Here is a 25,658-nt window from a genome sequence, read left to right on the forward strand (position 1 = left end):
AGGAGCAGGAGCAGGAGCAGGAGCAGGAGCAGGAGGAGGAGGGAGCAGTTACTGCCAGAATCTGAAGAGGGCCACCTGCCAGGACCTGTGGTCTACAGTCCAGGGGCACAGCCATCTGCAGTGAGAGCGGAAGGAGTGGCCTGAGGGCAACATGCCCTGGCCTCACTCTCCTCCATCTTTGGGACCTCCCGCAAGTGTCTTCCTTTCCCTGAACCCAGCCAGGACCAGAGAGTGAGGGAGCCTGTTGGTACAACCCACGAGGGTCCAAGTCCTAGGATACAGAAGCAGGGGAGGAAGGAGAGTGTCCCAGGAGGCCATGGGGAAGGTCTCCAGCGCTATTTCTCATTGAGACAGAGCTCTGAGGGCAGGGCTATGCTTCCCTGCTCAGAACAACGCTGGACACAAAACAGATGCTCGGAAATGTTAAATAAATAATCGGGGACTAGAAGGAGACTGATTTTTTAATTGTGAAGTACACATAACAAAACTTACCGTTGTAACTATTTCCCCAGCTTTATTGAGATACAGCTGACATATAACACTGTGTAAGATGAAGCATGTGATGATTTGTTACATTTATGTATTGCAAATGATTACCACCATAGCCATTGTAACCACTTAAAAGTCACGGGTCAGTGGTATTAAGTACATTCATGATGTTGTGCAATCAACATCTAGTTCCAGAACGTTTTCATCGCCCCAAGAGGAAACCCCACCTCCATTAGCAGTCACTGTCCATTCCTTTTCCCCTTCAGCGCTTGACAACCTTCAGCTGTGTTCTGTCTCTATGGATTGACTTATCCTGAATATCGTATATCAGTCTAAACCCAGGCTGAATTTGGAGGGAAATGAATTCATCCCCTCATCTTTGACTCTCCTCTCCTTTTCTCCCCTGAAATTCTGCCCGTGGTTTCAGTCACGTCACTTGCATATTGGGCCACTCTGGTAATCAGGAGGGGGGGCTCAGCAGAGGGGGACCTGGCCTTTCTCTCCCTTCTCCTCTGCTCCCTTTGGGGCCCTGGGAACGATGGGGAACCTGACAGCTGATAATGAGACTCCCTCTCCCTTAATGACTCCGGGGGCTGCGGGGATGCCTCAGGCCAACTCTGCCCTAATTAATTAATTAATAGGGAGCACTTCCCACAGAGGATTAGCCTCGATTCCTCCTGTCTCAAGCTCCTCTTGGCTTAGCCCCTGTTCAGGCCCCACCCCTCAGACAGGGCAGTCATCTGGGACAGCCTGGGGATGCTCCATCCTAACGCTGGGCCAGAGCTGGAGCCACTGGTCAGAGTGGGCCTGAGGCAGGCTCAAGCTCTGGCTCAACCATGTGGGCTGTGAGCCCCTTTTACACTGTAAACGGAGCCAGTAGCCTTTCCCTTATTGAGAGAATGCGACACTCCCAGAGCCAGGGTGAGGGGGAGAGTGGGCATCACTTTGGGTGTATCTGTAATTTCAAAAGAGTGAAATACGTCAGATTCTTTTTATCATTTATTTATTTACTTATTTATTTACTAGAGGCCCGGTGCACGACATTTGTGCACTGGAGGGGTTGGGGGGAGGTGTCCTTCAGTCTGGCCTGCACCCTTTCGCAGTCCGGGAGCCCTCGGAGGATGTCCAACTGATGCCCATGGGAGCGGGCCTAAGCCGTCAGTCAGACATCCTTAGTGTTGCCACAGAGGCGGGCCGCTGCACTCACCAGCCATCAGCCCAGCTGTGGCTGAGCAGCACTCCCCCTGTGGGAGTGCACTGACCACCAAGGGGCAGCTCCTGCATTGGGCGTCTGCCCCCTCATGGTCAGTGCGCATCATAGCAACTGGTCGTTCTGATGTTCAGTCAATTTGCATATTACCCTTTCATTATATAGAATTATATAGGATTTTTCTCTTTTAAAAAACTTTTCAATTATAGTTCAGATTCTTTTTTTCTTTATGAGTCATTCTTTGGAGATATAGTTACACTATCTTTTCTCCACTAGGAGGTAATAAAGGTATTTTCCTAAAAAAGATAAATCATATTTCAATGTTAGTTGAATCCTCCCCCCAATAAAACTAATGCAAAAATCAGTGATGATCTTTAAAAACTACTTTAAAAAAATACTAAAGTAGGTACAGAGTATTTAGTGCATTGATAGAGCAGGCTCTGCTTAGTCCTGTTGTTTATCCTTGGGTTTGGGGTTGTTTCCAATTTTTTAACATAGTGAATAAAGGTATTATGTACATCTTTGAAAAAAAAATCAGTGGTGAGCTAAATATAAAAATTTAAAGACAGAATCAGTGAGTGTTGAGCCAAGCCATATGGTAGACCGAAGCAAAAGAAAAATCAGGAATTCTGATCCTGACCTTTTTTTGGGAAATGTTGACATTTTGTTAATTGTGGATATTTTGCATTCATTTTGGATATTGAATAATGAAATGCGTTAATATTTGGGAGATCTTTGCAATTCAGTGAACTAATATTTTTTGAATGACTAGTGCATGATGTTTCAAAATCATGCATGGGTAAAGATGCACTCAATAAACTTTAATGTTAATTTAAAAAGTACAAAACTTCACTGATAATTCAGATCCCACTTTGCAACTATCCTTTAAGAAACTAAAATGTGTTGCATTTTGGTGCAGTCTCAAAGAATAGTCACAATGACCTGAAAAACTGAGCAAAATATTCTTTCCTTTTTAAATGACCTGTTAGTGTAAGATTGATTTTTCTTCAAATACTTCAATCAAAACAACATATCCCCACAGATTCAATGCACAAAATACATTTAATTCTCATGATTCATGGTAATTTTGTTGTAGAAAGTTGTGCAAACACTGAATTAGTGGATAAACCGTTGCTCCCAGGGAGATAGACTGGGTGAGGTTGCTGCGAGCCTCTGCTCACATTTTTTGTCCATCAGTCATCAACCAATCAATACCTGACTGTTTTATGGGCATTTCTGTTTAAAGACACCAATTTAATATGGTCTATGATAATACGTAAGTATCTATATGTAATTCATTGACATTGAATTCACAGCCAAAAGCATTATAACTCATGCCTGAATGAAGCTTATCTAATACATATTTTCTCTGTGGCGCACATCACAGCCTTCTTATGCTGACAAGCAGTAGACAACACTTCAGCACTATGCCTGGGAGCCATTTTAAAATCTACAAAAATGAGAAAAACGTGGCACCAACTAGATGGGAAGGCCATCTTTCATAGTAAGACAGCTGGTCCAAGAAGGCAGAGCATACATAGCCTTGTTCAACCACAGCTGGGAACACACCTGTTGGCCAGTTCAAGTTTTGCACTGCTCTGAGCAAGCTCGCTAATGACCACAGAAGTGCCACGAGCATTGATTTTGGGTTACAAATACGTTTACCCGAGTGGGTGGATTTGCTACTATGGAGTCTGCCCATAATCAAGATCAACTGTATGAACACCCCACTTTCTTTTTATTAAGCTGGACACCAAAGCCATTTGCAAAAGTGTGAAACATTGCCCCTCTTCTCACTAATATTTTCTTGTTTTGGAAAATGTTATTTTTCATAAAATATGCTTTTTATGTGAAAATGAATAAATACATATTTTAAAACCCTCAGCTTTAATTTCTAATACAGTATTTATTAATTGGTATAACTCATATAGATGCATATTCTTTGGAGTCCTCCAGGATCTTATTATTTTATTTACATTTTAAAATTAAATGTTGGCATATAATATTATATTAGTTTCAGATGTACAACATAGTGATTCAACATTTATAAACCTTATGATGTAATTGACCACCACAATAAGCCTCATAACCATCTATCACCATGCAAAGTTATTACATTACTGACTCTATTCCCTGTACTGTACATGATTGTCTTAATCAACAATTTCTTAGAATAATTTTAGATTTACAAAAAAATTGAAAAGATAATACAGGGAGTTCCCTTATCTTCTCCACCCAACAATTTCCATTATTATTATTATAATTATTTTTAAAATATTTTTTTATTGATTTCAGAGAGGACGGGAGAGGGAGAGAGAGAGAGAAACATCAATAATGAGGGAGAATCATGGATCAGCTGCCTCCTGCGTGCCTCCCACTGGGGATTGAGCCCACATCCCAGGCTTGTGCCCTGACTGGGAATTGAACTGTGACCTCCTGGTTCATAGGTTGACGCTCAACCACTGAGCAACACTAGCTGGGCTATTGTTTTTAATCTTCACTCAACCATATGTTTTTTGATTTGAGGGAGAGAGAGACAGAGAGAGAGAGAAAGAGAGGTGTGAGAGCAATATTGATTGGTTGCCCCTCATATGCACCCCGACCGGGGATGGAACCCGCAATCTTTCCGTGTATGGGACCACTCTCCAACTAACTGAGCCACCCAGCCAGGGCTCCCTTGTTATTAATATCATCCATTAGTATGATACATTTGTTATACTTAATGAGTTAATATTGATACATTATTATTAAAATCCACACCCTATTGAGATTTTCTCAGTTTTCTCTTAACATCCTTTTTCTGTTCCAGGAACCTCTGCAGGACCCCATCTTATATTAGTAGTCATCATGTCTCCTTAGTCTCCTATTTTGCACTTAGTACTTGAGAATCACCTGGATAAATTGATTTCAGAAAGGAAGGGAAAGGGGGAGATAGAAACATCAGTGATGAGAGAGAATCATTGATCAGCTGCCTCCTGCACGCCCCACACTGGGGATCGAGCCCACAAGCCCCGGGCATGTGTCCTGACTGGGATTCGAACCGTGACCTCCTGGTTCACAGGTTGACACTCAACCACTGAGCCACACTAGCCGGGCCTGACTTCCTTTGTTTCTGATGACTTGACAGTTTTGAGGAGCAATGGTCAGATTTATTGTAGGATGCACCCTCCTGGAATTTACCTGATTCAAAAAAACAAAAAACCTAACCATGACTGGGGTTGTGCTCTATAACTTTTCAGAGTGTAAAGGGGTTCCGAGGCCCAATAGTTTGAGAACTGCTGCTATTTTAGTTACTTATTATTTTGTGTAAAAGAGCAAGCGTGCCCTGTCTTCTTCCTTGCTCAGTCTCCAGCCTCTAGTACAGCCTGGCGCACATGGAGGCACAAGAAATTCGTGGACGGAGTGACTTCAAGAGCCAGGAGCTCAGAGGCAGCTCCAGGCTCAGAGAAGGAAGCAGAATCCCCCGTGCACCGTTCCTGACTGAGACGGAGGGAGTGAGAGCTTCAGGGAGGAGTTGCAGGAGAACCTGACATCCAGGGCAGGGGTTCAGCCTTAAGCCACGTATTGAAACCACTTGGGGAGCATTAAAATATGCCACGCTGTAGACTGAGCCCGGTGCCCAGGGACGCTGATGTGATTGGTCTGGGGTGCCACAGAGGGAATCAGAATTTTTAAAAGCTCCCCTGGTGATTCTCAAGTACTAAGTGCTAAGTTTGAGAACCACCTGGATCACAGATTTGTCTAGGACAGCGATGGCGAACCTATGACACGCGTGTCAGCACTGACATGCGTAGCCATTTCTGATGACACGCGACCGCTGAGGCGGCCGCATGCCGAGGATGAAACATTTGCTGCTCCTGAGGATGAAACATTTGCGAAATAATGTTTTTCTCCTCAAAGTGACACACTACCCGAGTTATGCTCAGTTTTTTGGCAAAGTTTGACACACCAAGCTCAAAAGGTTGCCCATCACTGGTCTCGGAGGAGAGTCCAGGCTGTATGTACAAATAACTGGAATGGAGGTGGCTGCTCTCTGGCTCTCTCCTGGGCAAGTTACTGAACCTCTCTGAGGCCCGTCCCCTTATCTGCAATTGGGGGCAGTGATACCTACCTCATAGGGGTGTGCAGTTCAGATAGAAGTCAACGAGCCTGCAGGGCAGGAGGCTCAACCAACGGAGCCACAGGGGCCCGGGCAAACATGTATTGACTTTTAAACCCCTCGTGTGGCTCTGTGCTCACCTTTTAAAAATGGCAATTAGCTCACAGAGAGGCGGGAGTTGTTGGCAGCGAGGTCAGTACCCTTGAAGAAGAAAAGCAGGACCAGCGTGCTGGATAAATTGCTGCTGAAGACAGCAAAGAATAATATTAATTACAAGAGTAACAGGTATGCGCTTTAATTTCCTGGGGCGTCAGCAGAGTCTATCCGTGGTTTGCAGAAGGAGGCCAGGCTCAGAGAGGGAGAGGGGCTGGCCCAAGCACACCCAACGGCCAAGGCACACGGCCCCCAAGGGGAGCAGCGGGCCGAGGAGCCCACGCGCGGGGGCTGTGGTCCCGGGGACTCCCGCACCCACGCTTTCCCCGGGGCCTCCGCCCAGGATGCGGACGCGGGCCCACTCCAGGGGCGCCAGGAGCGAGTCTGGGCTCCCAGGGAGGTTCAGGTCTCCGAGGGCTGGGGAGGCAGCTGGAGGCTGGGGCTCGGAGGCGCGGCTCCGCGCTGGGGGCGGGCGCAGGACGCGAGAGAGAGCCACCCACCCCGCCCACCTCAGGATCCCCCTCCTTCAGCGCGGCGCGCCCTTTCCTGCGCTGCTGCGGAGTCTGGGCTGGGCGCAGGGGAGGCGGGGGGCATCCCTGAGGGGATCCCTTCCCCTCCCCCGGCCGCCTGGCGCCCCGGCACCCACGTGAGCGCACGGCCGGCGCGGATCCCACCGGCTGCACAGCGCATCCTGGCTCGGCACCCGTGCCTCCGCCGTCCGGGTCCCCACGCCAGCACCGCGCCGTCCCTGGCGGGTCCCCGCTGCCCGAGCCCGGCGCTTTGCGGGGCTCCGGCTCCTGCCTCCGGGACGCAGCGTACAGGCCGAGGCGCCGCTCCAGACGCGGGTGAGTGCGGACACCACGGCCCGCACCCGGGCGGGTTTGGACCACCCTGGGGTCAGGCGGGTGGGGCGCCATCTCTGGCCGCTCTTTCAGTGCCTCCTTGCCCCTTGGAGCCGCTGCCGCCGCTCACACCTCCCGGTAGTCCTGCTGAGTTCCCTACCGTTAGTTAACCTAGCCCGGTCTCCCTGCCCCCGCCCTCGTCCCCATCCCGTTCCTCTACCTGTGGCCTCGGTCCCTGTACCTGTGGCCTCGGCTCCTGGGCAGGTTCCAGCTCTGTGTCTGATGCCTTGACCCTTTCCAGGGCGCCGTCCCTGGTCTATCGGAGGGTTTTCCTCCAACTCCGCAGACCTGGCTGTGACCGAGACTGGTCACCGCTGCAGGGAGGCTAGGTCCAAAGAGGTGTGGGAGGTGGTGGTGAAGTGTGTGTGTGTGTGTGTGTGTGTGTGTGTGTGTGTGTGTGTCTGGGACAATTTATGAGTGGGGCTGCCTGCCCAAAGGAAGAGGTGTGTGTGGCTGAAGGTTTAAACGTGGGAATGAATGGAATGTCTGAAGTTTTTCCCTCTCGTGTCCCAAGTTGTGTGTGTGTCGGGATTGTTGGACTGGCGCTGCACGTCTAGAGTGTCATTTACAAAGGGGACTTGCCTAGGGCCGTGAAGGTCTGTGTGGGGTTGCATGCTTGAAGAGGAATGTGGGGTTGTGTGGTGGATGGTGTGCATGACTGTGGCGCGTGAGTGCGCGCATGTATCCGCGTGTGTAAATATGGTATGACTGAGGCTGCGTTGAGTGCAGTGGCATTTCTGAAGCTGTGCCTGGGGCGATATGTCTGAGCAGTTCTCTGTATGCGATTGTGTGTCTCTGTGTGAGGGCGTATGTGTCAGTTGCACACAAGAGGTGTGTGCGGTTGTGTGTCAAGTGTGTGTGTGTGTGAGATGCGTGTGATTTCCTTCTTCTCTTTCCCCTCACTCCCCCAGTTAGGCTAGCAGAGGGTTGAGATAAAATGTATGGAAAGCCACCTTGCTTTGGCTACCATAGTTGGTTTCAGCTTTAGAACATAAGACTCTTTTTTCCGCTTGGCTCTGAGGGCCACCAGCACAAATCATCGGAGCCTGGAGGTTGGGGGAACCAGTTGGGGGGGCACTAGAAGGGCCATTTCCCAAGCAGGAAGCCTAAGAAACAGGGCTAAGGGAATACCTAGGACCGGGAGAGACTAGAAAAGAGAGAACTCAGGCTGAGGGGAGAAGCCCCCAGGCGTCCAAGAGAGACTGAGAAAGGCCCAAGTGGAAGCCAAGGTCCTGGGAAAACCATTTCAAGTCAAGTATTGCCTGACGAGTGACGCGGACAGGACTGAGAAGAATGGAGAGGAAGACGTTCTCCTGCTTCAGCATTTTTCTCTGTCCTCAATCAGGATCCTGTTGGGCGCTGTTCTAAGCATCACCTGAACTGGGCCATCTAAACCACGTAGAAGGAGACCGGTTCCTGCAAGGCAGAGCGGGCTTTGAAATAAGAGCTCAGGGATGCTCTTCTAATAGGCCAGCGTTGAGCAAAGTTTTTCATTAAAGGGCCAGAGAGACTGTTTTGTAGCCCATATATTCTCCCTTCCAGTAACTCACCTCAGACATTATAGCACATAAGGAATGAGTGTGGCTGTGTTCCAATAAAACTTTATTTACAACAACAAGCAGGGGGCTGGATTTGGCCCTCAGACTACAGGTTTGCCCATGCCTGCTCTATGCCATACTATTTTTTTTTTTTTTTTGTAAAGAAGAGAAAGGAAAGAGACAAAACTAGCTCTGGAGTTGTTGTGACAAGTTTAGATCTCAGCTGAACAGTCCCTTGGGACCCATGGGCAGCTCGGAGCTACCACTGCTCAAAGATTGGAAACATACATCCTAGAGGAGAGGGAGAAATTACGAGTTTCCTGTGTTATGTGTGGTCCCATGTCTGGGATCTTTCACAGCAAGGAGAGAAGCAGCATCAATGGGTCCATTTGGAGCAGGACCCAACTGGGTCTGGCATTCGGGTCCTGGAACTGAGACCTGGAAAGCTGAGGCAGATGACCCATCCCTCAGATGTAGGGGGAAGCAAAGGAGGGCAAGGAAGACCGTGAGCTCAGAAAAGTAGCTGCTCAGCCAATGGCAGGAAAAAAACAAGAAGTCCAGAGGCTTACCTGCTGGTGGGACTGAGACTTCCTACAGATTCCCAGCTCCGACCTGGATGTATTCAGGCAGTGGGTGAGGAGACACATCCAAAGCTCTGATCCCTCAGAGACTAGCTGGGTGAGACCAAGTTCTTACCGGTGCAGCCATCCCAGGCAAACCAAATATGCAGAGTTCCCCAGTTTACTGCCTTCCTTTGGCTTAGAGAGGTTTTTTAAAAATATTTTTATTGATTTCACAGAAGAAGGGAGAGGAAGAGATAGAAACATCAATGACGAGAGAGAATAATCAATCAGCTGCCTCCTGCATACCCCACACTGGGGATTGAGCCCACAACCCAGGCATGTGCCCTACCAGGGAATCAAACTGTGGCCTCCTGGTTCATAGGTTGATGCTCAGCCACTGAGCCATGCCTGCCAGGCTTGGAGAGTTTTTTTCTGACAGTGAGGTGAATCTGGTGTATCAGGCAGGAGACAAGCACACTGAAAAGAGTTTAAGATAAGGACTATTTACAAAGGTCTGAGCAGGGTTCAGGGAAACCAGTAAGGGACCAGCATGAGTGGAGATTCTCAGGGAGGGAGCAGGAGAGGGACCCAAGGAGAGTGGAGGCTGTAACAGAGGATGTAATTTTTAAAAATTGAAATATATTTGACAGATAACATTGAGAAAATTTAAGGTGTACAGCATGTTGTTTTGATACATTTATGTATTATACTATGATTGCCATTCTAGTGAGAGTTAGAACCTGTATTGCGTCAAGAGGTCCAAGAGCACCCATAGGGGAAAGGACAGTCTCTTCAACAGATGGTGTTGGAAAAACAGGATGAACAAACGCAGAATGGCGAAACTGGACCCCTGTCTCACACCACTCACAAAAATTAACTCAAAATCGGTCCAAGACTTAAACATAAGACCTGAACCATAAAATTCCTAGAAGACAACAGAGGAAAGAAGCTCCTTGATATTGGGCAATGATTTTTGGATATGACACCCAAAGTACAGGCAACAAAACAAATCAACAAGTGGGACTACATCAAACTTAAAAGCTTCTGAACAGCAGAAGAAAGAATTAACAAATTAACTTTAACCTTGCAACAATCCTATCTAATAAAGAGGGAATATGCTAATTGACCCTCACACCATCGCAAAGATGGCAGGGCTCACAGCCAAGAAGGAAGGAATATGCTACTTGACTACCCCGACCTCAAAGATGGCAGCGCCCAGTCCCCTCAGCCCCGCCGGGGCCCGGCTGTTCCACGTGCCTGCCTCCAGATTCCCCCAGTCCCCTCAGCCCCCCAGTCGTCCAGGGCCAGACCGAGGTGCAGGCAAGCCTCGGATGGCGGCTGCCTAGCCACCCAGGGCCGCCTGGGGATGCAGAACGGGAGAAAATTTTTTGCAAACCATATATTGAAAAATGGGTTCATATTCAAAATACATAAAGAACTCATACAACTCAATAACCAAAGAAACCTCCTAAGTCCATTTAAAAAGTGGGCAGAGGAACTGTATAGACATTTTTTTTCAAGGAAGACATCTAGATGCCAGTAGGCAGAAAGGATTATCTGATGGGAGCTGTGGCCTTAGGTAGAGGAATGCAGCCACTGCCAAACAGGGGCATGGCAGGGGGAACTGGGAGAACCAATGTTCCATCCCCTCCCCGCTCCACTCTCCTGTTGCCTTCCACTGGCCTGACCCAGAGGGGAGCAAGTGGGCAAGGGAGCCTGGGCAATGCCATCTCTAGTGGTCAGCCTTTTACCTGGGAGTGAGTCTGAGGAAGAACAGAATTCCAGGACCCACTTTTTTTTTTTTTTTTTTTTTTTGCTGTAAGATCAGTATAGGCAAGGCTGCCTATCTTTCAGGAACTGGAGGCCCAGTGCCCAGGGTCCATGAAACTTTTAGGAACCTACAGAAATGTTTTCACTTCTTTAAAAATCAGAAGAAAGAATTAAACTTCAAGTCAAAGAAAATATCCTATATAATAAAAGCCTAGGTGGCGTCATGCCTTTGTGCGACACTCTCGCGTGATGTCGTCACAAGATGGCCACCACAAGATGGTTGCCACAAGATGGCCATCACAAGATGGGTGCCACAAGATGGCCACACGCACAGCAGAGGCGGGGCCTGGTGGCTACTCCGTGTGGTGAGGCCTGGGGGTCTCACAGCTCTATGCGGCACAGAGGAGGCCAGTCCCAGTGGAGGAGGCAGGTTGCGATAGGGGAGGGCAGTTGTGGGCGATCAGGCCAGCAGGGGAGGGCAGTTGTGGGCGATTAGGCCGGCAGGGGAGCAGTTAAGCATCAATCAGGCTGGCAGGGGAGTGGTTAGGGGCGATCAGGCTGGAAGGCAGAAGTGGTTAGGGGCAATTAGGCAGGCAGGCAGGCAGGCAGGTGAGCAGTTAGGAGCCAGCAGTCCCGGATTGTGAGAGGGACATCCCGCAAGGGGTCCCAGATTGGAGAGGGTGCAGGCCGGGTTGAGGGACACCCCCCCCCCCCGCCCCATGCACGAATTTCATGCTCCGGGCCTCTAGTTTTAATATATAATAATATGAGGTGAAATTCACATAACAGAGAACCAACCATTTCAAAGTGGCAGTCAGTGGCATTTGGTACATTCACAATGTTGTACAACCATCACCTCTACCTAGTTCCAAGATTATATATTCATCTTTATATCAATGCAGTTGTGAAATACAATTTTATTATATTTTTTTAATGGAGGATGGAGTCCACAGAAATAAAAGTTCCTCAGGCCCACGAAAGTCACAATTTCTATGCTGCCCTATACATGTAAGGGAAGCATGTCAAACTTGTGGCTCACGGGCCACAGGCCTCATTTAAATAAACTCCCGAGCCGGGGGTTTGGCATGCTTGATGTAAGGTGTTTAGTTGGTAAAAGGTTAGGAAGGTGTCTATTTTTATATGTATTTTATTTAATGTGTATTAAAACATAATTAGCTGGGCTGGGGGCGGGGGCAGGCTAGAAGAGGTCAATGGGGAAAAGGGGGACATATGTAAGACTTTCAACAATAAAGATGAAAAAAAAAACATAATTAAAGACCCAATGTATCTAAAGTTTCCATTTGAGATACATTTATTTAGAACGTGAATAAGATTATATGGATATGGTCAAATTTAAAGAGCAGACACAAAAGTCTGAAGTAGGGAAAACAGTGAGATTCTGAACATCACATTTCCCTTCAAGGGTGGATCCTAAAGGACCACCAGGGTCAAGGATTATAAGCATTTCCTTCCCAAGAGACTCTTCTCCCTTCCTGTTGCTCACCCAGGCACTCAGGCAGAGCAGCTGCATTTATTAGGCACCTACTGTTTGCCAGGCACTTGCTGTCATTGATTTTGTTGTTGAAAGGCCATTTGTGAGCGTCTCCAGGCCAGACACCAAACCACATTAAAATGGAGTGGGGGCTAGCCCGAAGGAACCATGTTTAGGGCTCTGCATGCAGTGGCCTTGTTGGATTGGTTTATTAGATGGGACAGCCACCAATTGCTTGTGATGATCTTATGGAATAAGGACAGGGCTGGAGTCAGGGAATGGCAAAAGAACCTATTAGTACATCGTGGTCTCCTTCCCTGCCCTTTCCCAGACAAGCAGGGAAGCAATTCTGAGACCTTCACTCTTTTCTGCCAAGTCGTGACCCTTGAACCCTAGGCAGGGTCCTCAGGTGTCCCAGCCTGGGCACATCCCAGCAGATGCCCCTCCCCTGCTGTCTGGATTCTCTTGGAGTTTCTCACCAGCTTCCTTCACCCTGCCACCCTCCCGCCTCTGCCCACCTCCTACTCTGTCCTGTTCCTCACCAGGCCCAGGGCCCTCTGTTCCCCGGAGATAGACGATGAGCAGCCACGCCAACAGCCTGTTTCTGCGGGAGAGTGGCCAGCGGCTTGGCAGGATGGGCTGGCTGCAGCGGCTGCAGGACAGCATGCAGCAGAGAGCACTGCGCACGCGCCTGCGCCTGCAGACCATGACCTGCGAGCACGTGCTGCGCTTCCTGCGCAGGAACGCCTTCATCCTGCTGACCATCAGCGCTGTGATCATAGGTGAGTGGGCTGGGAGGGCGGGGACTTCAGGGGAATTCCTTGCACGCACGTCTCTTCATTCCACCGACTCATTCTCACCTGCACACATTCACGTCTTGTCCTACCAGTGACCGTTTCTGTGCAGAACACACACACAGATAGTGCACACTTATGCAAAAACAGCTCTGTGCCCACACAATGTCATATGTATACGTATGTGTGCACACTTTCTGCATATGAATACACAAACATGAACACATTATTTTTATGCATGCACAGAACTTACATTTGCAAAGACGTAAACTCACACAGTTCTACACATACTGGAACTTGCACGCACATTCACACATGCACACACATTCCTCTGCACACACTTTGAGCTTAAATACACATACACTTCCATATTTGAGAACTATATACATATAAGTCACACCTTTATATACACATGGGAAAAACATGTGCATGGGTCCACATATACAAGTACAGACACATGCATAAATGAGTGTATGCTGTCACATATGCGTACATGTGTGCAGATCTTTACATACAAATTTACACAGTATCAACATGGTAACATAAATCCATTCATTTCTACAATACACACACACACACACACACACACACACACACACACTGCTCTTTTTCTCTCACCTCCATTGGCACACACCCTTCTTGGGATGGATGGCACCTGCTTGGGGCTGAGTGACCCAAACTCCACTCCTTAGGGGTCAGCCTGGCCTTTGGCCTACGCCCATACCAGCTCACCTACCGCCAGATCAAGTACTTTTCTTTCCCTGGAGAGCTTCTCATGAGGATGTTGCAAATGCTTGTGCTGCCACTCATCGTCTCCAGCCTGGTCACAGGTGAGAGAGCCCCGGCCAGTGTTGGCCTCCAAGACCCACCCTGCAGCCCAAGCTTAAACCTGGAGCCAAAGTGGTATCAAGCATGGGACCACCTCCCTAATTTAGGACCTCAAACATGGAGTGTACACCTAGCCCAGAGTCCTTGGCTAAAGCCCAGATCCTGATCAGACCCAGGTTCTAGATCCCATCTTATCTATACCACTTATCTCAGTAAGTTTTCCATACTTTTCACTGGAGATAAAATACCAGCATGCCAGGAGCTTAGTATCATGCAGAGGTGAAAGGAAGGCTGTGGTGGGAGAGCCAGGGAAGGTAGGTGGGATATGGCATGGATGGTCAGGGAGTGTGACATGGATCAGGTGTTTGAGGTAGAGGTGACAGGATGGTGGGTGGGGGTGGGATGGACTATGCAGGGGTCAGCACATTTTTTCTGTAAAGGACCAAATAGTAAATATTTCTACCTTAGGGGCCATATGGCCTCCTTCATGACGACTCAGTTTAGCCACTGTAGCACTAAAACAGATGCAGATTAATATGTGAATTAATGGGTGTGGTTGTGTTCCCAAAACAGGGAGTGGGCCAAATTTGGCCCTTGGGTGGTTGCTTGCCAATCTCCAGATTTTGTGATAGGCATGAAGACAAAGGCATGAAAAATGCTTTCTTGGGTTGGGTTTCCTGGAAGCAGAGCACAGGATGGGGATATTTGCACAGGTAATTTATTCAGGACTGCTCTCAGAGAAACCTGTGAGGAAGTGAGGGCAGAGGTTGAGGTGGGGAAAGAAACTAAGCAGAGATGTTCAGAAGACTGGCCTCTGGAGGGAGCTCTGGAGCATGAGCCACACCACAGAATTGTTCCTCCCAACTCTGGTCCCATAAGAGCTGGATTTTTGAATCCTTGTACCAGACACTGACTGTAGGTCTGCCTTGGGGTCTTTCTGAGCACAATTCTCAGGGAAGGGGGCAGCATGAACTGTTAGCAGCCAACACACTCAGCCGATGAAGGATAGGGTATCAGCCTGGTAAAGGGTGTCTAGATAGGGCACCAAAAGCATCTACTACAGATAGTGTACAGTGAGCTGGGTTGCAGGGAGGTGTCACTATGGGGTGGCTAGTGGGATGGAGAGTGGAACAAAAGTGAGGTTATAGTGCACAATAGGGGTAAATGGTGGCTGGGATGGGGTTGAAAAGGTTAGCTTGGAGTAGAGGGCAGCTTGGTTAAGTGATGCTTGGGTAAAGGATGGGGAGGAAGATGTATATAGAAAATAGAATGGGGTTTGAAGAATGATGATATGTGTCAAAAATGATGGTGTGGGTGCTGGGTGGGTGTAGGAGGAAGGGATGCTTGGTGGAATGGTTGAGCTGGTTGTATGGGGAGAGAAGAGTGGCTGGATGGGAGAGTGGATGGTGGGGTGTGAATGGAGATGCTTGGGGCTGTACCACCTGTCCTCCAGGTATGGCATCCCTGGATAACAAGGCAACAGGGCGGATGGGGATGCGGGCAGCTGTGTACTACATGGTGACTACAGTCATTGCGGTCTTCATCGGCATCCTCATGGTCACCATCATCCATCCTGGGAAGGGCTCCAAGGAGGGTCTGCACCGTGAGGGCCGGATTGAGACCATCCCTACAGCTGATGCCTTCATGGACCTGGTCAGGTGACGTCCTTTCTAATTTTGATGGGAATTCTGGCCCCTTGTGCAACAATGTATACTCAAGGAGAAACAAAGGGGACAGGCTGACCCAGCCTGAAAGTGCAACATCCAAGTTGAGCCTAGTTTTATTGATGTCCATATTCTGGCTTGGAGCTTTGCACAAATTCTCTGAGAGCAGCTGACCCTTAGCTTAGGGAAGCTATATCTTGGAATAGGCTCAGGACAGATGGTGTTTGCTGTTCCCAAGATCTGTTGGAGGGTGAATGATTCTCTTAGAACAGCAAGATTTTGCCAGCCCAATTAAGGTTAGCCATAGTTCTACCCTAGCCGCGGACTTGCGGGGAGGTGGAGGAGTGCAGGAGCTGTCTGGTTTATTTTATTCTTTTTTGAGGCATCACTGGCACATGCATATGAATTGAAGTCCCTGTATATGAATAGGGTCCTACTATAGGATTTAGACAGACCTGAGAGGGATTTGAGGCCCATCTGTATGCCTTAGCAGCTATGTAGCTTTGGGTAACTTACATAAAATATTTTGTTCTGTGAGTGTGTGTAAAATGGGGACAGCAATAGCACTAGCTTTTAGGGATATTGTCGTGTTTAAATCAGAACATATAGGTAAGGCACTTAGCTTACTTAGCTTGGACTAGAGTAAGTGTTCAAATGTTGGCTGCCATTATTACTGTTGCCTTTGCTATTATTATTACTATTATCATCCTAGACGCCTTTCTAACAGCTAATCTCTTCCCTTTATTTGATGTTTTTCTGCAGAAATATGTTTCCGCCCAACCTTGTGGAGGCCTGCTTTAAACAGGTCAGGGAAAAGTACAGTTTGATCAAGGAGGATTGGAGGGTGGTGGGAGCTTGCTGCTGAGCGAACAGACCAGGGATCGGGGGTGGGAAGACGGGCCTGACAGAGCAATGGCCATTGGCATGATGTTCAAGGGAGGGTTAGAGAGAAGGATGTAGGCCAAGGGCTTCCTGGGGATGGTACTAGAGGAGGAACCAAGGCTGTTGACCGGAGACAGGCCCCCAAATCTGAGCATTGCCCAGAGAGCTTGTGAGAAATGCAGACTCTACTCATTCTTCGATGATCTGGTCATTCACTCTCTCATCCTTCTACTCATTCACTCATTCTTCCGTGCATTGGTCAAATCATTCATTCATTCATCAGATCTATTGAATAAGGCTCTCCAGGCTATGAGAATCAGGAACTGGTGTTTGAAAGACATTTCTTCAGGTGATTCTGATCGAATTTGGCCCCAAATCTCTTCATATTTCAGTTCAAGACGCAGTACAGCACAAGGTTGGTAACCAGGACCGTTGTGAGGACAGAGAATGGATCTGAGCAGAGCGCCTCCATGCCTCCTCCATCTTCAATGGAGAACGGAACCAGCCTCCTGGAAAATGTCACACGAGCCTTGGGCACCCTGCAGGAGGTGCTGACCTTTGAGGAGATTGTGCCTGTGCCTGGCTCAGCCAATGGCATCAATGCCCTGGGCCTTGTGGTCTTCTCCGTGGCCTTTGGGCTGGTCATTGGTGGCATGAAACACAAGGGCCGAGTCCTGCGGGACTTCTTCGACAGCCTCAATGAGGCTATTATGAGGCTGGTGGGCATCATTATCTGGTGAGTGCTGGACTGTGATAGGGTGAGTGGTGATGGCACAGGGAAGGATGGAGCCAGGGATGGGAAGTCAGTCAGGGGGGCAGCTGCTGACAGGGTCATCAGACCATTTGGTCAAAGTCATTTATATATGCATTGGTTAATTCACTCTCTCATTTACTCATTTGATCACTTATTTATTCACTCTTTTCTGCAATGATTTATTCACTCATTTACTTCTGTATTCATCTGTGCATTGGTTAATTCACTCATTCATACATTCATTCACTTATAAATTCATTCATGAACTCATTCATAATTAATTAATTTACTTACTTATTCAGTCATTAATTCATTTGGACCCACTTATTCATCTCTGCATTTATTCACTCTCTCAGATATTTCCTGCATTCATTCATCCATTTACTTAACACATTCATTTGTTCACTCTCCCTCTCATTCATATCTCATTTACTAATTTTTTTACTCATTTATCCACTCACTAATTATTCCTTAATTGATGCGTGTATTCATTTATTCTTTAAATCCCTTCACACCTTCACTAATTTCTTCTCTTTCTTTTTAAAAAAAAATATTTTATTGATTTTTTACAGAGAGGAAGGGAGAGGGAGAGAGAGTTAGAAACATTGATGAGAGCTGCCTCCTGCACACCCCCTACTGGGGATGTGCCCACAACCAAGGTACATGCCCTTGACCGGAATCGAACCCGGGACCCTTGAGTCTGCCGGCCGACACTCTATCCACTGAGCCAAACCGGTTAGGGCACCAATTTCTTCTCTTATTTAGCAGACATTTCCCAGGCTAACATTGTCTTGAATTCTGGAACAAAGATGCATTAGTCCTTATCCTCAAGGAGCTTACAAAGTCTTGGGAGAGACAGACACATACTAGATCAATATAATACAAGGTGGAAGGTTCTATAGCAGGGGTCCTCAAACTTTTTAAACAGGGGGCCAGTTCACTGTCCCTCAGACCGTTGGAGGGCCGGACTATAGTTTTAAAAAAACAAACTATGAACAAATTCCTATGCACACTGCACATATCTTATTCTGAAGTAAAAAAACAAAACGGCAAAAACACCCGCATGTGGCCCGCGGGCCGTAGTTTGAGGACGCCTGTTCCAATAGTAATGGGACATTAAAAAGTGTGAACATGGAGAAGGGAGCCAATGGAGGGATATGCAGTGAACTCTTTCTGGGAAGGTGAGGAGGGAGTAATGAAGAAGGTCACCTATTAGCTGGGCCTTGAGAGGTGAGTAGGAATCCAACAGGACAGAAAGAGGGAAGAGGTACTTCAAGCAGAGGGAAGAGACCATGCAAAGCTGAAAAAACCTGAGTTGTTTGGAGCATGGTGAGGAGTTCAGGAAGGCAGGAGCATACTGTAACTTGGGAGTTGTGGTGAAAGATGTTATCAAGGCTCTCTGGTTCCAAATCAAGAAAGACTTAGTATATCATCCCAAATAATTTTAAAGTTGTGTAGGGGGTTAGAGGCCAATTTAAGAACTTGGAAAAGCAGCTGAGGGGGAAGGGAGGGGGGCTTATCAAGGATAAGCAAGAAGATTGGTGAGTATTGAAGGCTCAACTGAATTGAGAACCATGAGTTTATAGTGGTGTCCTTGGCACGGTTGGGGGAAATATCCATATGTGCCAGGTGGCTGAGTACAGAAGGAGAGAAGTGATATGCAATTGATTGAGAGTTAGGAGTTTTGCAGAGGATGAGATGGAAGGATGGAGGTGAGAGAGTTGGGAAAGGAGTTTGCAGAGTAATCACAGAGATAGGTGTAGACTTGGAGATAAATCAACAACCACTGACCAGGGCTAACCCTGAGACCAGCTTGAGTTTGTCTGGAGAAGACCCTGCATCCTCATTCTCATTACTTAGCTTCAGTTTCATGATTTCTGACCCAAGTTATTGAACCAAATTTCCGAGAGTTCCTCACCTCTTCCAATACATCCACCATGACAATGGCCAACCATAGACTTCAATTTCTAAAGAGAGAGGAATAATAATTGAAACCCAGTGATGGGTAAATGATGGCATTACTGGCAGACACACACATGACTAAGCAATGGGTTAGTGTGTGGGGAAAACAGGTGAGCCATTGAAGAACTCACTTCTGTCTCCTCTGCTCTCCTTTTCACTCACTGTGCAGCCAGTTGGTCTTCTTTCTGCTCCTCCAATACTCCCAGCTCATGGTCATCTCAGGGTCTTTGCATTATGCCTGCAATGCTTCCCCCTCAGAGATACATGGTTCCTTCTCATGATTTAGGCCTCAGCTTAAATGCCACCTCTTCAGAGAAGCTCTTTCTGACCTCTCACATTTAAGCAGCCCCAGTCAATGACTATCTTTTGCAGTTATCACCACCTGAAGTTCTTTTAATTACATGTTTCTATGTGTACTGCATAATTTCCTCATTTGAATGTAAGCACCATGAGGGCAGGGGCTATGTGACTGCAACACAGTAGGTGCTCAATAGATGTTTATGGAGTGAATGAATAAACAGATGATTTGATGAGATAGGTTATTTAAAATGTCTGTGGGAAATCCAGGTGAAATAGCTCAGGGCTATGAATGAGTGAGAATATGCACTTATAGACAAGAGAATGGGGGCATGGAAGTGAGAGGTGTAGAACGAAGAGTTGGGGGCAGTGAATAGGGAAGTTAGAAGGCCAGAGCTAGGGATTGTCTGGGCAATGTTTCAAGAAGGAGTCCTGAAGAAAGTAATTTTGGGGAGAGGGACTTGAATAGGGGTGTGGATGAAGGAGAGACCTTATAAGATTGCATGCCATGGAGTTGTAGGAACTTTTCTGCTGTCTGAGATTGACCTGTAGGTGAGCAGGAAGAGCAGGTAGGACATGTTTGTGGGTGGTGTTGAGTGCTGAATGCTGGGCACTATCTTGCTCTAGGATTTTATAGGGGCAAAGCCTTGGGGATGCCAGCTCTGGGCTTGTAGGAGAAGTCATGAGGGAGCCCTGACTGGTGTCTGGTTTGGCCCAGGTACGCACCTGTGGGCATCCTGTTCCTGATTGCTGGGAAGATCCTAGAGATGGAAGACATGGCCGTTCTGGGGGGTCAGCTGGGCATGTACACCCTGACTGTAATTGTGGGCTTGTTTCTCCATGCTGGTGGTGTCCTGCCTCTCATCTACTTCCTCATTACCCACCGGAACCCCTTCCCCTTCATCGGGGGCATGCTGCAGGCCCTTATCACCGCCATGGGCACGTCTTCCAGGTATGACCTTGTCTCCCAACACTGGTACACTTCCTAGGTTTATTTGTCTTTCATGGGCTCTTCTAGGGTACCTGCCCTTCCCCTGCTGCAGAGCATCTTCTGAGTTGTTCAGTAATGTCAGGGGTTCCTGAAGGTGGCTTATCTGGGCACTGTTTTTGTCCTGGGCTGACTCTCCTGACCCCTTTTCTCCTTTCCTGTGTCTCTATTTTATGTGGAGGAGAACCAGCTGCCACTTTAAAAAAATATTTTTTATTGATTTCAGAGAAGACGGGAGAGGGAGAGAGAGAGAGAGAAACATCAATGATGAGAAGAGAATCATTGATTGGCTGCCTCTTGCATGCACCCTAGTGGGGATTGAGCCTGCAACCCAGCATGTGCCCTTGACTGGAATCGAACCCGGGACCCTTCAGTTCGCAGGCCGATGCTCTAGCCACTGAGCAAAACCAGCTAGGGCCCGCTGCCACTTTTGAGGTTAGGATGAGGGCTCCAACATGCCCCATGTTCCCAATCATTTTCTAGCTCAGAGAGTCTCACTCTCTTTGAGATGGTGCCTGGATGCTCTCTTGGCTTCCTTCTCTTTTTTTGGGGGGTTTCAGGTGGTTAATAAAGAGCTACCCTTTCCCTCATCCAAATTCAAAATAATTTGAGATGTATCACAAATACCAACCAGATGGAAGAAAAATATCATTTTTTTTTATTGCCCATAATGCTGATTGGTGAATGTGCCTTTTGATCTGTGGCCAAGTAGCACTGATGCCACTATACCCCAGAATTGAACTCACCTGGGCCCGAGTTAGGGCTTGTCTAGGCAATGTCTAGGGAAAGAGTTCTGAAGAGAGTAATTTTGGGCGGTGGGCGGGGGGAGGGGGGGGGGAAGGGGGGGAGGTAGGACTTGAATGGGGCTGGACACCCAAAGGCCCTCTCTGTGTTCAGGTTTCTCACTGCATGACATAAAGCTGACCAGACGGGGCACATGTTTTGTGGACTGGCTGATTCCCAAATGAGATGCCCTCTTTTTTGACAAAACTCACCAATCAGTTAAGTCACTCTTCCTCCTCTAGGGAGTGGTAGAGAGAGAGGCCGAGAGGATTAGGGTAGCTGAGGTCACTCCCTGACCAAACACGGGGAGTGAGGAATGGTGGTCCTCTATAATACCACTCTCTTAGCCCTGAGAAGAGGAAAGCCAGAGTTCCTTTAGTCCTCCCTTTCTGTGGGTGGATAGATAGAGTGAACTAGTGGCATGAACTAGTGTAGTAATTATCCTTAAGCTATTGGCTTTAACTGGGACAAGGAACCTTCAGCCTGGAGGACACCATTGCTGTGTGCTCCCTGTGTTGTGAGGAGTCCCTCTTCCGCCTGCAGTTGTCAGCCTCTGAAATGTTAGGCCCCTGCCGTCTGCCCCTGGCTCTGGCTTCCACCTGGCCTTCCAGTGTTCTCAAGGGGAACCCTCCTTTGGCCTATTGCTGCTCCAGCCCCGCACCGCCATCCCCTGCTCTCAGCCCCTGGGGCTCTCTCTCCCAGCTCTGCGACACTGCCCATTACCTTCCGCTGCCTGGAGGAGGGCCTGGGTGTGGACCGCCGCATCACCAGGTTCGTGCTGCCTGTGGGGGCCACTGTCAACATGGACGGCACTGCCCTGTATGAGGCTCTGGCAGCCATCTTCATTGCCCAAGTCAACAACTACGAGCTCAACCTGGGCCAGATCACAACTATCAGGTGAGATAGTCTTTGTGGGACCTGCCAGCAGTTGAGACCTAAGAAATCATTAACGTGGTTAGGGGAGAAGGCAGCTCAAGGTCAAGGGAGGCCTTGGGTGCTAGAAGGGAGATGTGGGTAGAGGCCAGTCACCCATGCCAGATGAGGTTCAAGGTAAGACTGCAATCCGAGGCTGTCAGGAGCTGGGGTGTTTCAGTCAGATCTCCTCTCACATGCTATTGTGGGAGACCCTTTGTCCAGTATTTTCCAAATGGCCTGAGGTTCTTGTTATAAATATGGATTCCTGGGCCCTATCACCCAGAAGTTCTAACTTAATCATTATAAAAATAGCGCAAATGCTATCACCTCCTTCAGGTCTATGCTCCAATGTCACCTTTTCAGGGAAACATTCCCTGAAAACCCTATTTAAAACTGCATGTCTGGACCTTCTTAGGCTGAACCATTTCTCCATGGCACAATCTGTTTTAGTAAATATTTTACTTATTCATTTGCTTATTGCCCACGTCCCCCACTAGATTGTAACTCTGTTTGGGCCAGGCTTTTCTTCTATGGGGATTTCTACTAGTTACATAGCACATGGCAGATGCTCAATAAATATGCGTTGAACTAGTTAATTTATTGAAGGCTCTGTGAATTCTTATGTAAAGTGCCTTCGTGCCCATTTGCTTGATTCCCACCACACCCCATTTGGTGAGTCAAATAATTGTTTTAGAGAGGAAGAAATGAAAATTGAGGCAGGTTAAGTTTCTTGCCCAAGGTCACCTAGTGGGAAGAGGTAGAGAGTCTGGTAAATGCAGAGCATGAGGTGGGAGGAGGGATGGATGGGTGGGAGGAAGCTGTGTTAGGAAGCAGAGGTACGTATATGTGGGCAGTAGTTTCAGATTCTCTTGCCCACGGGTAGGATTTGAGTCACCAGACCTGCCTTCTTCTGTCCCACACATGCAGCAACCCAATGCTGCCTTCATGTGCACAGGAAGTACCTGGAGCTCATGGGGCTGGGGTTCTCTATTTCCTGTGGCTCCTGTAACAGGTCTCATAAGTATTCACTATTAGGGAATAGCCTCTTGTTCAATCAGTCAGCAAATGTTTATTGTAGTGGTACTGACTTGGTTCCAGGAGCTGGGAATATGGCTGTGAGCAACACACTCATGGTTCTGCACTGGGTCTTTTGAAATCAGATGGCGCAGCTGACTCAGGGTCCTGAGAAGGTGCCATTGAGGATTTTCATCACGGCTTGGGTTCCTGGTAGTAAGGATTCTGCATGCACTCCCAGCAAAGGCTGGGTAGAATGTGCTGGACACAGCTCTACAAGGCTCTTCTCTTATTCAGGGATTTTTTTGAGGAGGACAATGACACTCAGTGTGACTCCTGTGCTGATAGAGGCCCAAGGGCCAGTTTCTTGGCTGGTTGGGAGATCCTACTTTGGACCTGATCTGAGCTTAACCCAAAGAAGTTCGAGTTGGCTTCTTGGATCAAGCTAGAATTAGCTCATTCCATTGAGAGTGTGCTATGTGCCTCCAGAGGGCAACCACATGCCAGGGCTGGTGTTTAGGGGAGATAGTCTCATGAAGCACTGTGCTTTCTTACTGTTCACAATAATCTATAAGATGAGGAAATAGAGGCTCTGAGTTTATGTACAAGGTCATGTGGCTAATGAATGGAGTCTACTGGATCCCAAAGTCCATTCTTTGTCCACGAACCCAAGTGCTCAGTCACTGTCCTGATAGAGACATCATCTTGGCTCAGTGTCCTAAGTGGCTCCTTGTTCATAATTACAAAATTTGGGAAGGGTCTTTTAAGGCTACCAGATAGAGGGGTGTAACTTCAGGGCACTAAAGCCTTTCCTGGCAAGCTCAGTGGCTTTAGAATTCTTAGCACCCCATACCAGGCAATCAGAGTTGATGTAGGAGCTAAAAATCTAGCTTATTCTTGATCCAGTCAGACTTGTACCTGACGTTGGGCCACTGTCTCTTTTATTTTCCATGGGTTCTACCTTTTAGTTTTTCAAAACCATATATAATTATTTTTTACTTGCTCAGCATCATAGACAATTTCTTCTTTTGGTTCTAACCTTGGCCCCTCTTCCAGAGTTCCATTCCTGGCAGTTGTACCAACCTACCTATTTCCAATATATGTGCATACAGGGAATTCAATCTCCTGGTTCATGGCTGCTGCCCGGGTGATTCTTCTGCCCTCTTCCAGCCCACAAGGCAGTTCATTTAAAAACCTACTCTTGCATCTACAATATGAGTTGTCTAAATGTTCAAAAGTCCATCTTAGATGGACTTCCAACCAGATCCCAACAAAGGATGAGAAGACCTATCTGTACGGGCACTCCATGAATCACCCTGGATTTGCCTTTTATTTGGGGGACTTTAATTTGAAATGCTCTGGGAACTCACTTCTTTCCTTCTGCATACTCTTTCTCACTATTTTGGTCATCTCTCCCTTTTTGTCTCCTGCTTCCCTGTGTTCTCTCTCCATTTGCAGTATCACTGCGACAGCGGCCAGTGTTGGGGCTGCTGGCATTCCCCAGGCGGGTCTGGTCACCATGGTCATTGTGCTCACATCAGTCGGCCTGCCCACTGAAGACATCACGCTGATCATAGCTGTGGACTGGTTCCTGTGAGTGTCCTTCAGACCCCGCTGCTATCTCTCCTCAAACCCCTGCTTTTCATTCAGGATCCCCCAACCTATGGGTCCTCATTCTAGCAAGGACACAGAGTTCTAGAATTTTAGAGTAAAAGGGGGCTGTAGGGAACACTCCTAACCCTGGCCTGTGGATCCCAAAGTCCATAGAATTAACCTTGGGAAGTAGGGCAAAAAGGAGATAAGTGATGGAGGTCTTACCCATCAACCAGAAAGGTCCCCTTTTTTTATGTTTTATGTAGAAGTCACAGAAGGTGATCTGTGGGACAGAGCTGGAATGCAAATATATTTTTTTAAAAGTCTCAACTTTAAAAATAGGAGGTTTACATAAAATAAGTCTGGACTTCCTCATTCTGTATGCTGTTCAGCTCACAACTCCTAATTTTCTATATTGAATGTTTACATCCTTAAAAAAATTTGTGTTGCTGAGATCAAATGTGAGCATATCAGAGTTGACCTTAATTACTCATTCTTCTCCATTCTCTTTCTGTTAGGAGGGGAACTGAGGACAGAGAGGGGAGGAGACCTGCTTGGTCTGGAATTGGATTGGAACTCGACATTTGACCCTGGGGAACCCCCCAACTCTCAGACATAGGGAACCCCCTCTGCTGTATTATCTCCCCTCTGGTGTTCTTCCAGCCTTAATGGAAGTTAATGGTTAATGTTCTCTCCTCTCCCTGCCCCAGGGATCGACTTCGCACAATGACCAATGTGCTGGGGGACGCCATTGGAGCAGCCGTCATTGAGCATTTGTCTCAGCGGGAGCTAGATCTGCAGGAAGCTGAGCTCACCCTCCCCAGCCTGGGGAAGCCCTACAAGTCACTCATGGCACAAGAGAAGGGGGCATCCAGGGGACGGGGTGGCAATGAGAGTGCCATGTGAGGGGTGTCTTGGGAAAGACCCACTGCCTGAATGACCCACACCCTGAACACATATTCTGTCTA

At 47.8% G+C, this 25,658-nt stretch overlaps 1 protein-coding gene across 1 annotated transcript; it reads left to right on the forward strand.

Moving 5' to 3' along the window:
• Positions 1 to 6,523: 6,523 nt before the first annotated feature.
• On the forward strand, positions 6,524 to 25,596 carry SLC1A6 (solute carrier family 1 member 6; the record flags this gene model as incomplete). The annotated part of the gene is made up of 10 exons (XM_079770619.1): positions 6,524 to 6,796; positions 12,762 to 12,998; positions 13,703 to 13,840; positions 15,292 to 15,496; positions 16,265 to 16,307; positions 16,777 to 17,120; positions 20,116 to 20,349; positions 21,871 to 22,065; positions 24,556 to 24,690; positions 25,401 to 25,596. The coding sequence occupies exons 2-10, from the start codon at positions 12,794 to 12,796 to the stop codon at positions 25,594 to 25,596; spliced, it is 1,695 nt and encodes a 564-aa protein (XP_079626745.1). The 5' UTR covers positions 6,524 to 6,796; positions 12,762 to 12,793.
• Between the last annotated feature and the right edge of the window lie 62 nt (positions 25,597 to 25,658).

Source organism: Cnephaeus nilssonii (genome assembly GCF_951640355.1).
Source record: "Cnephaeus nilssonii genome assembly, chromosome: 5".
Classification (NCBI taxonomy): Eukaryota; Metazoa; Chordata; class Mammalia; order Chiroptera; family Vespertilionidae; genus Cnephaeus; species Cnephaeus nilssonii.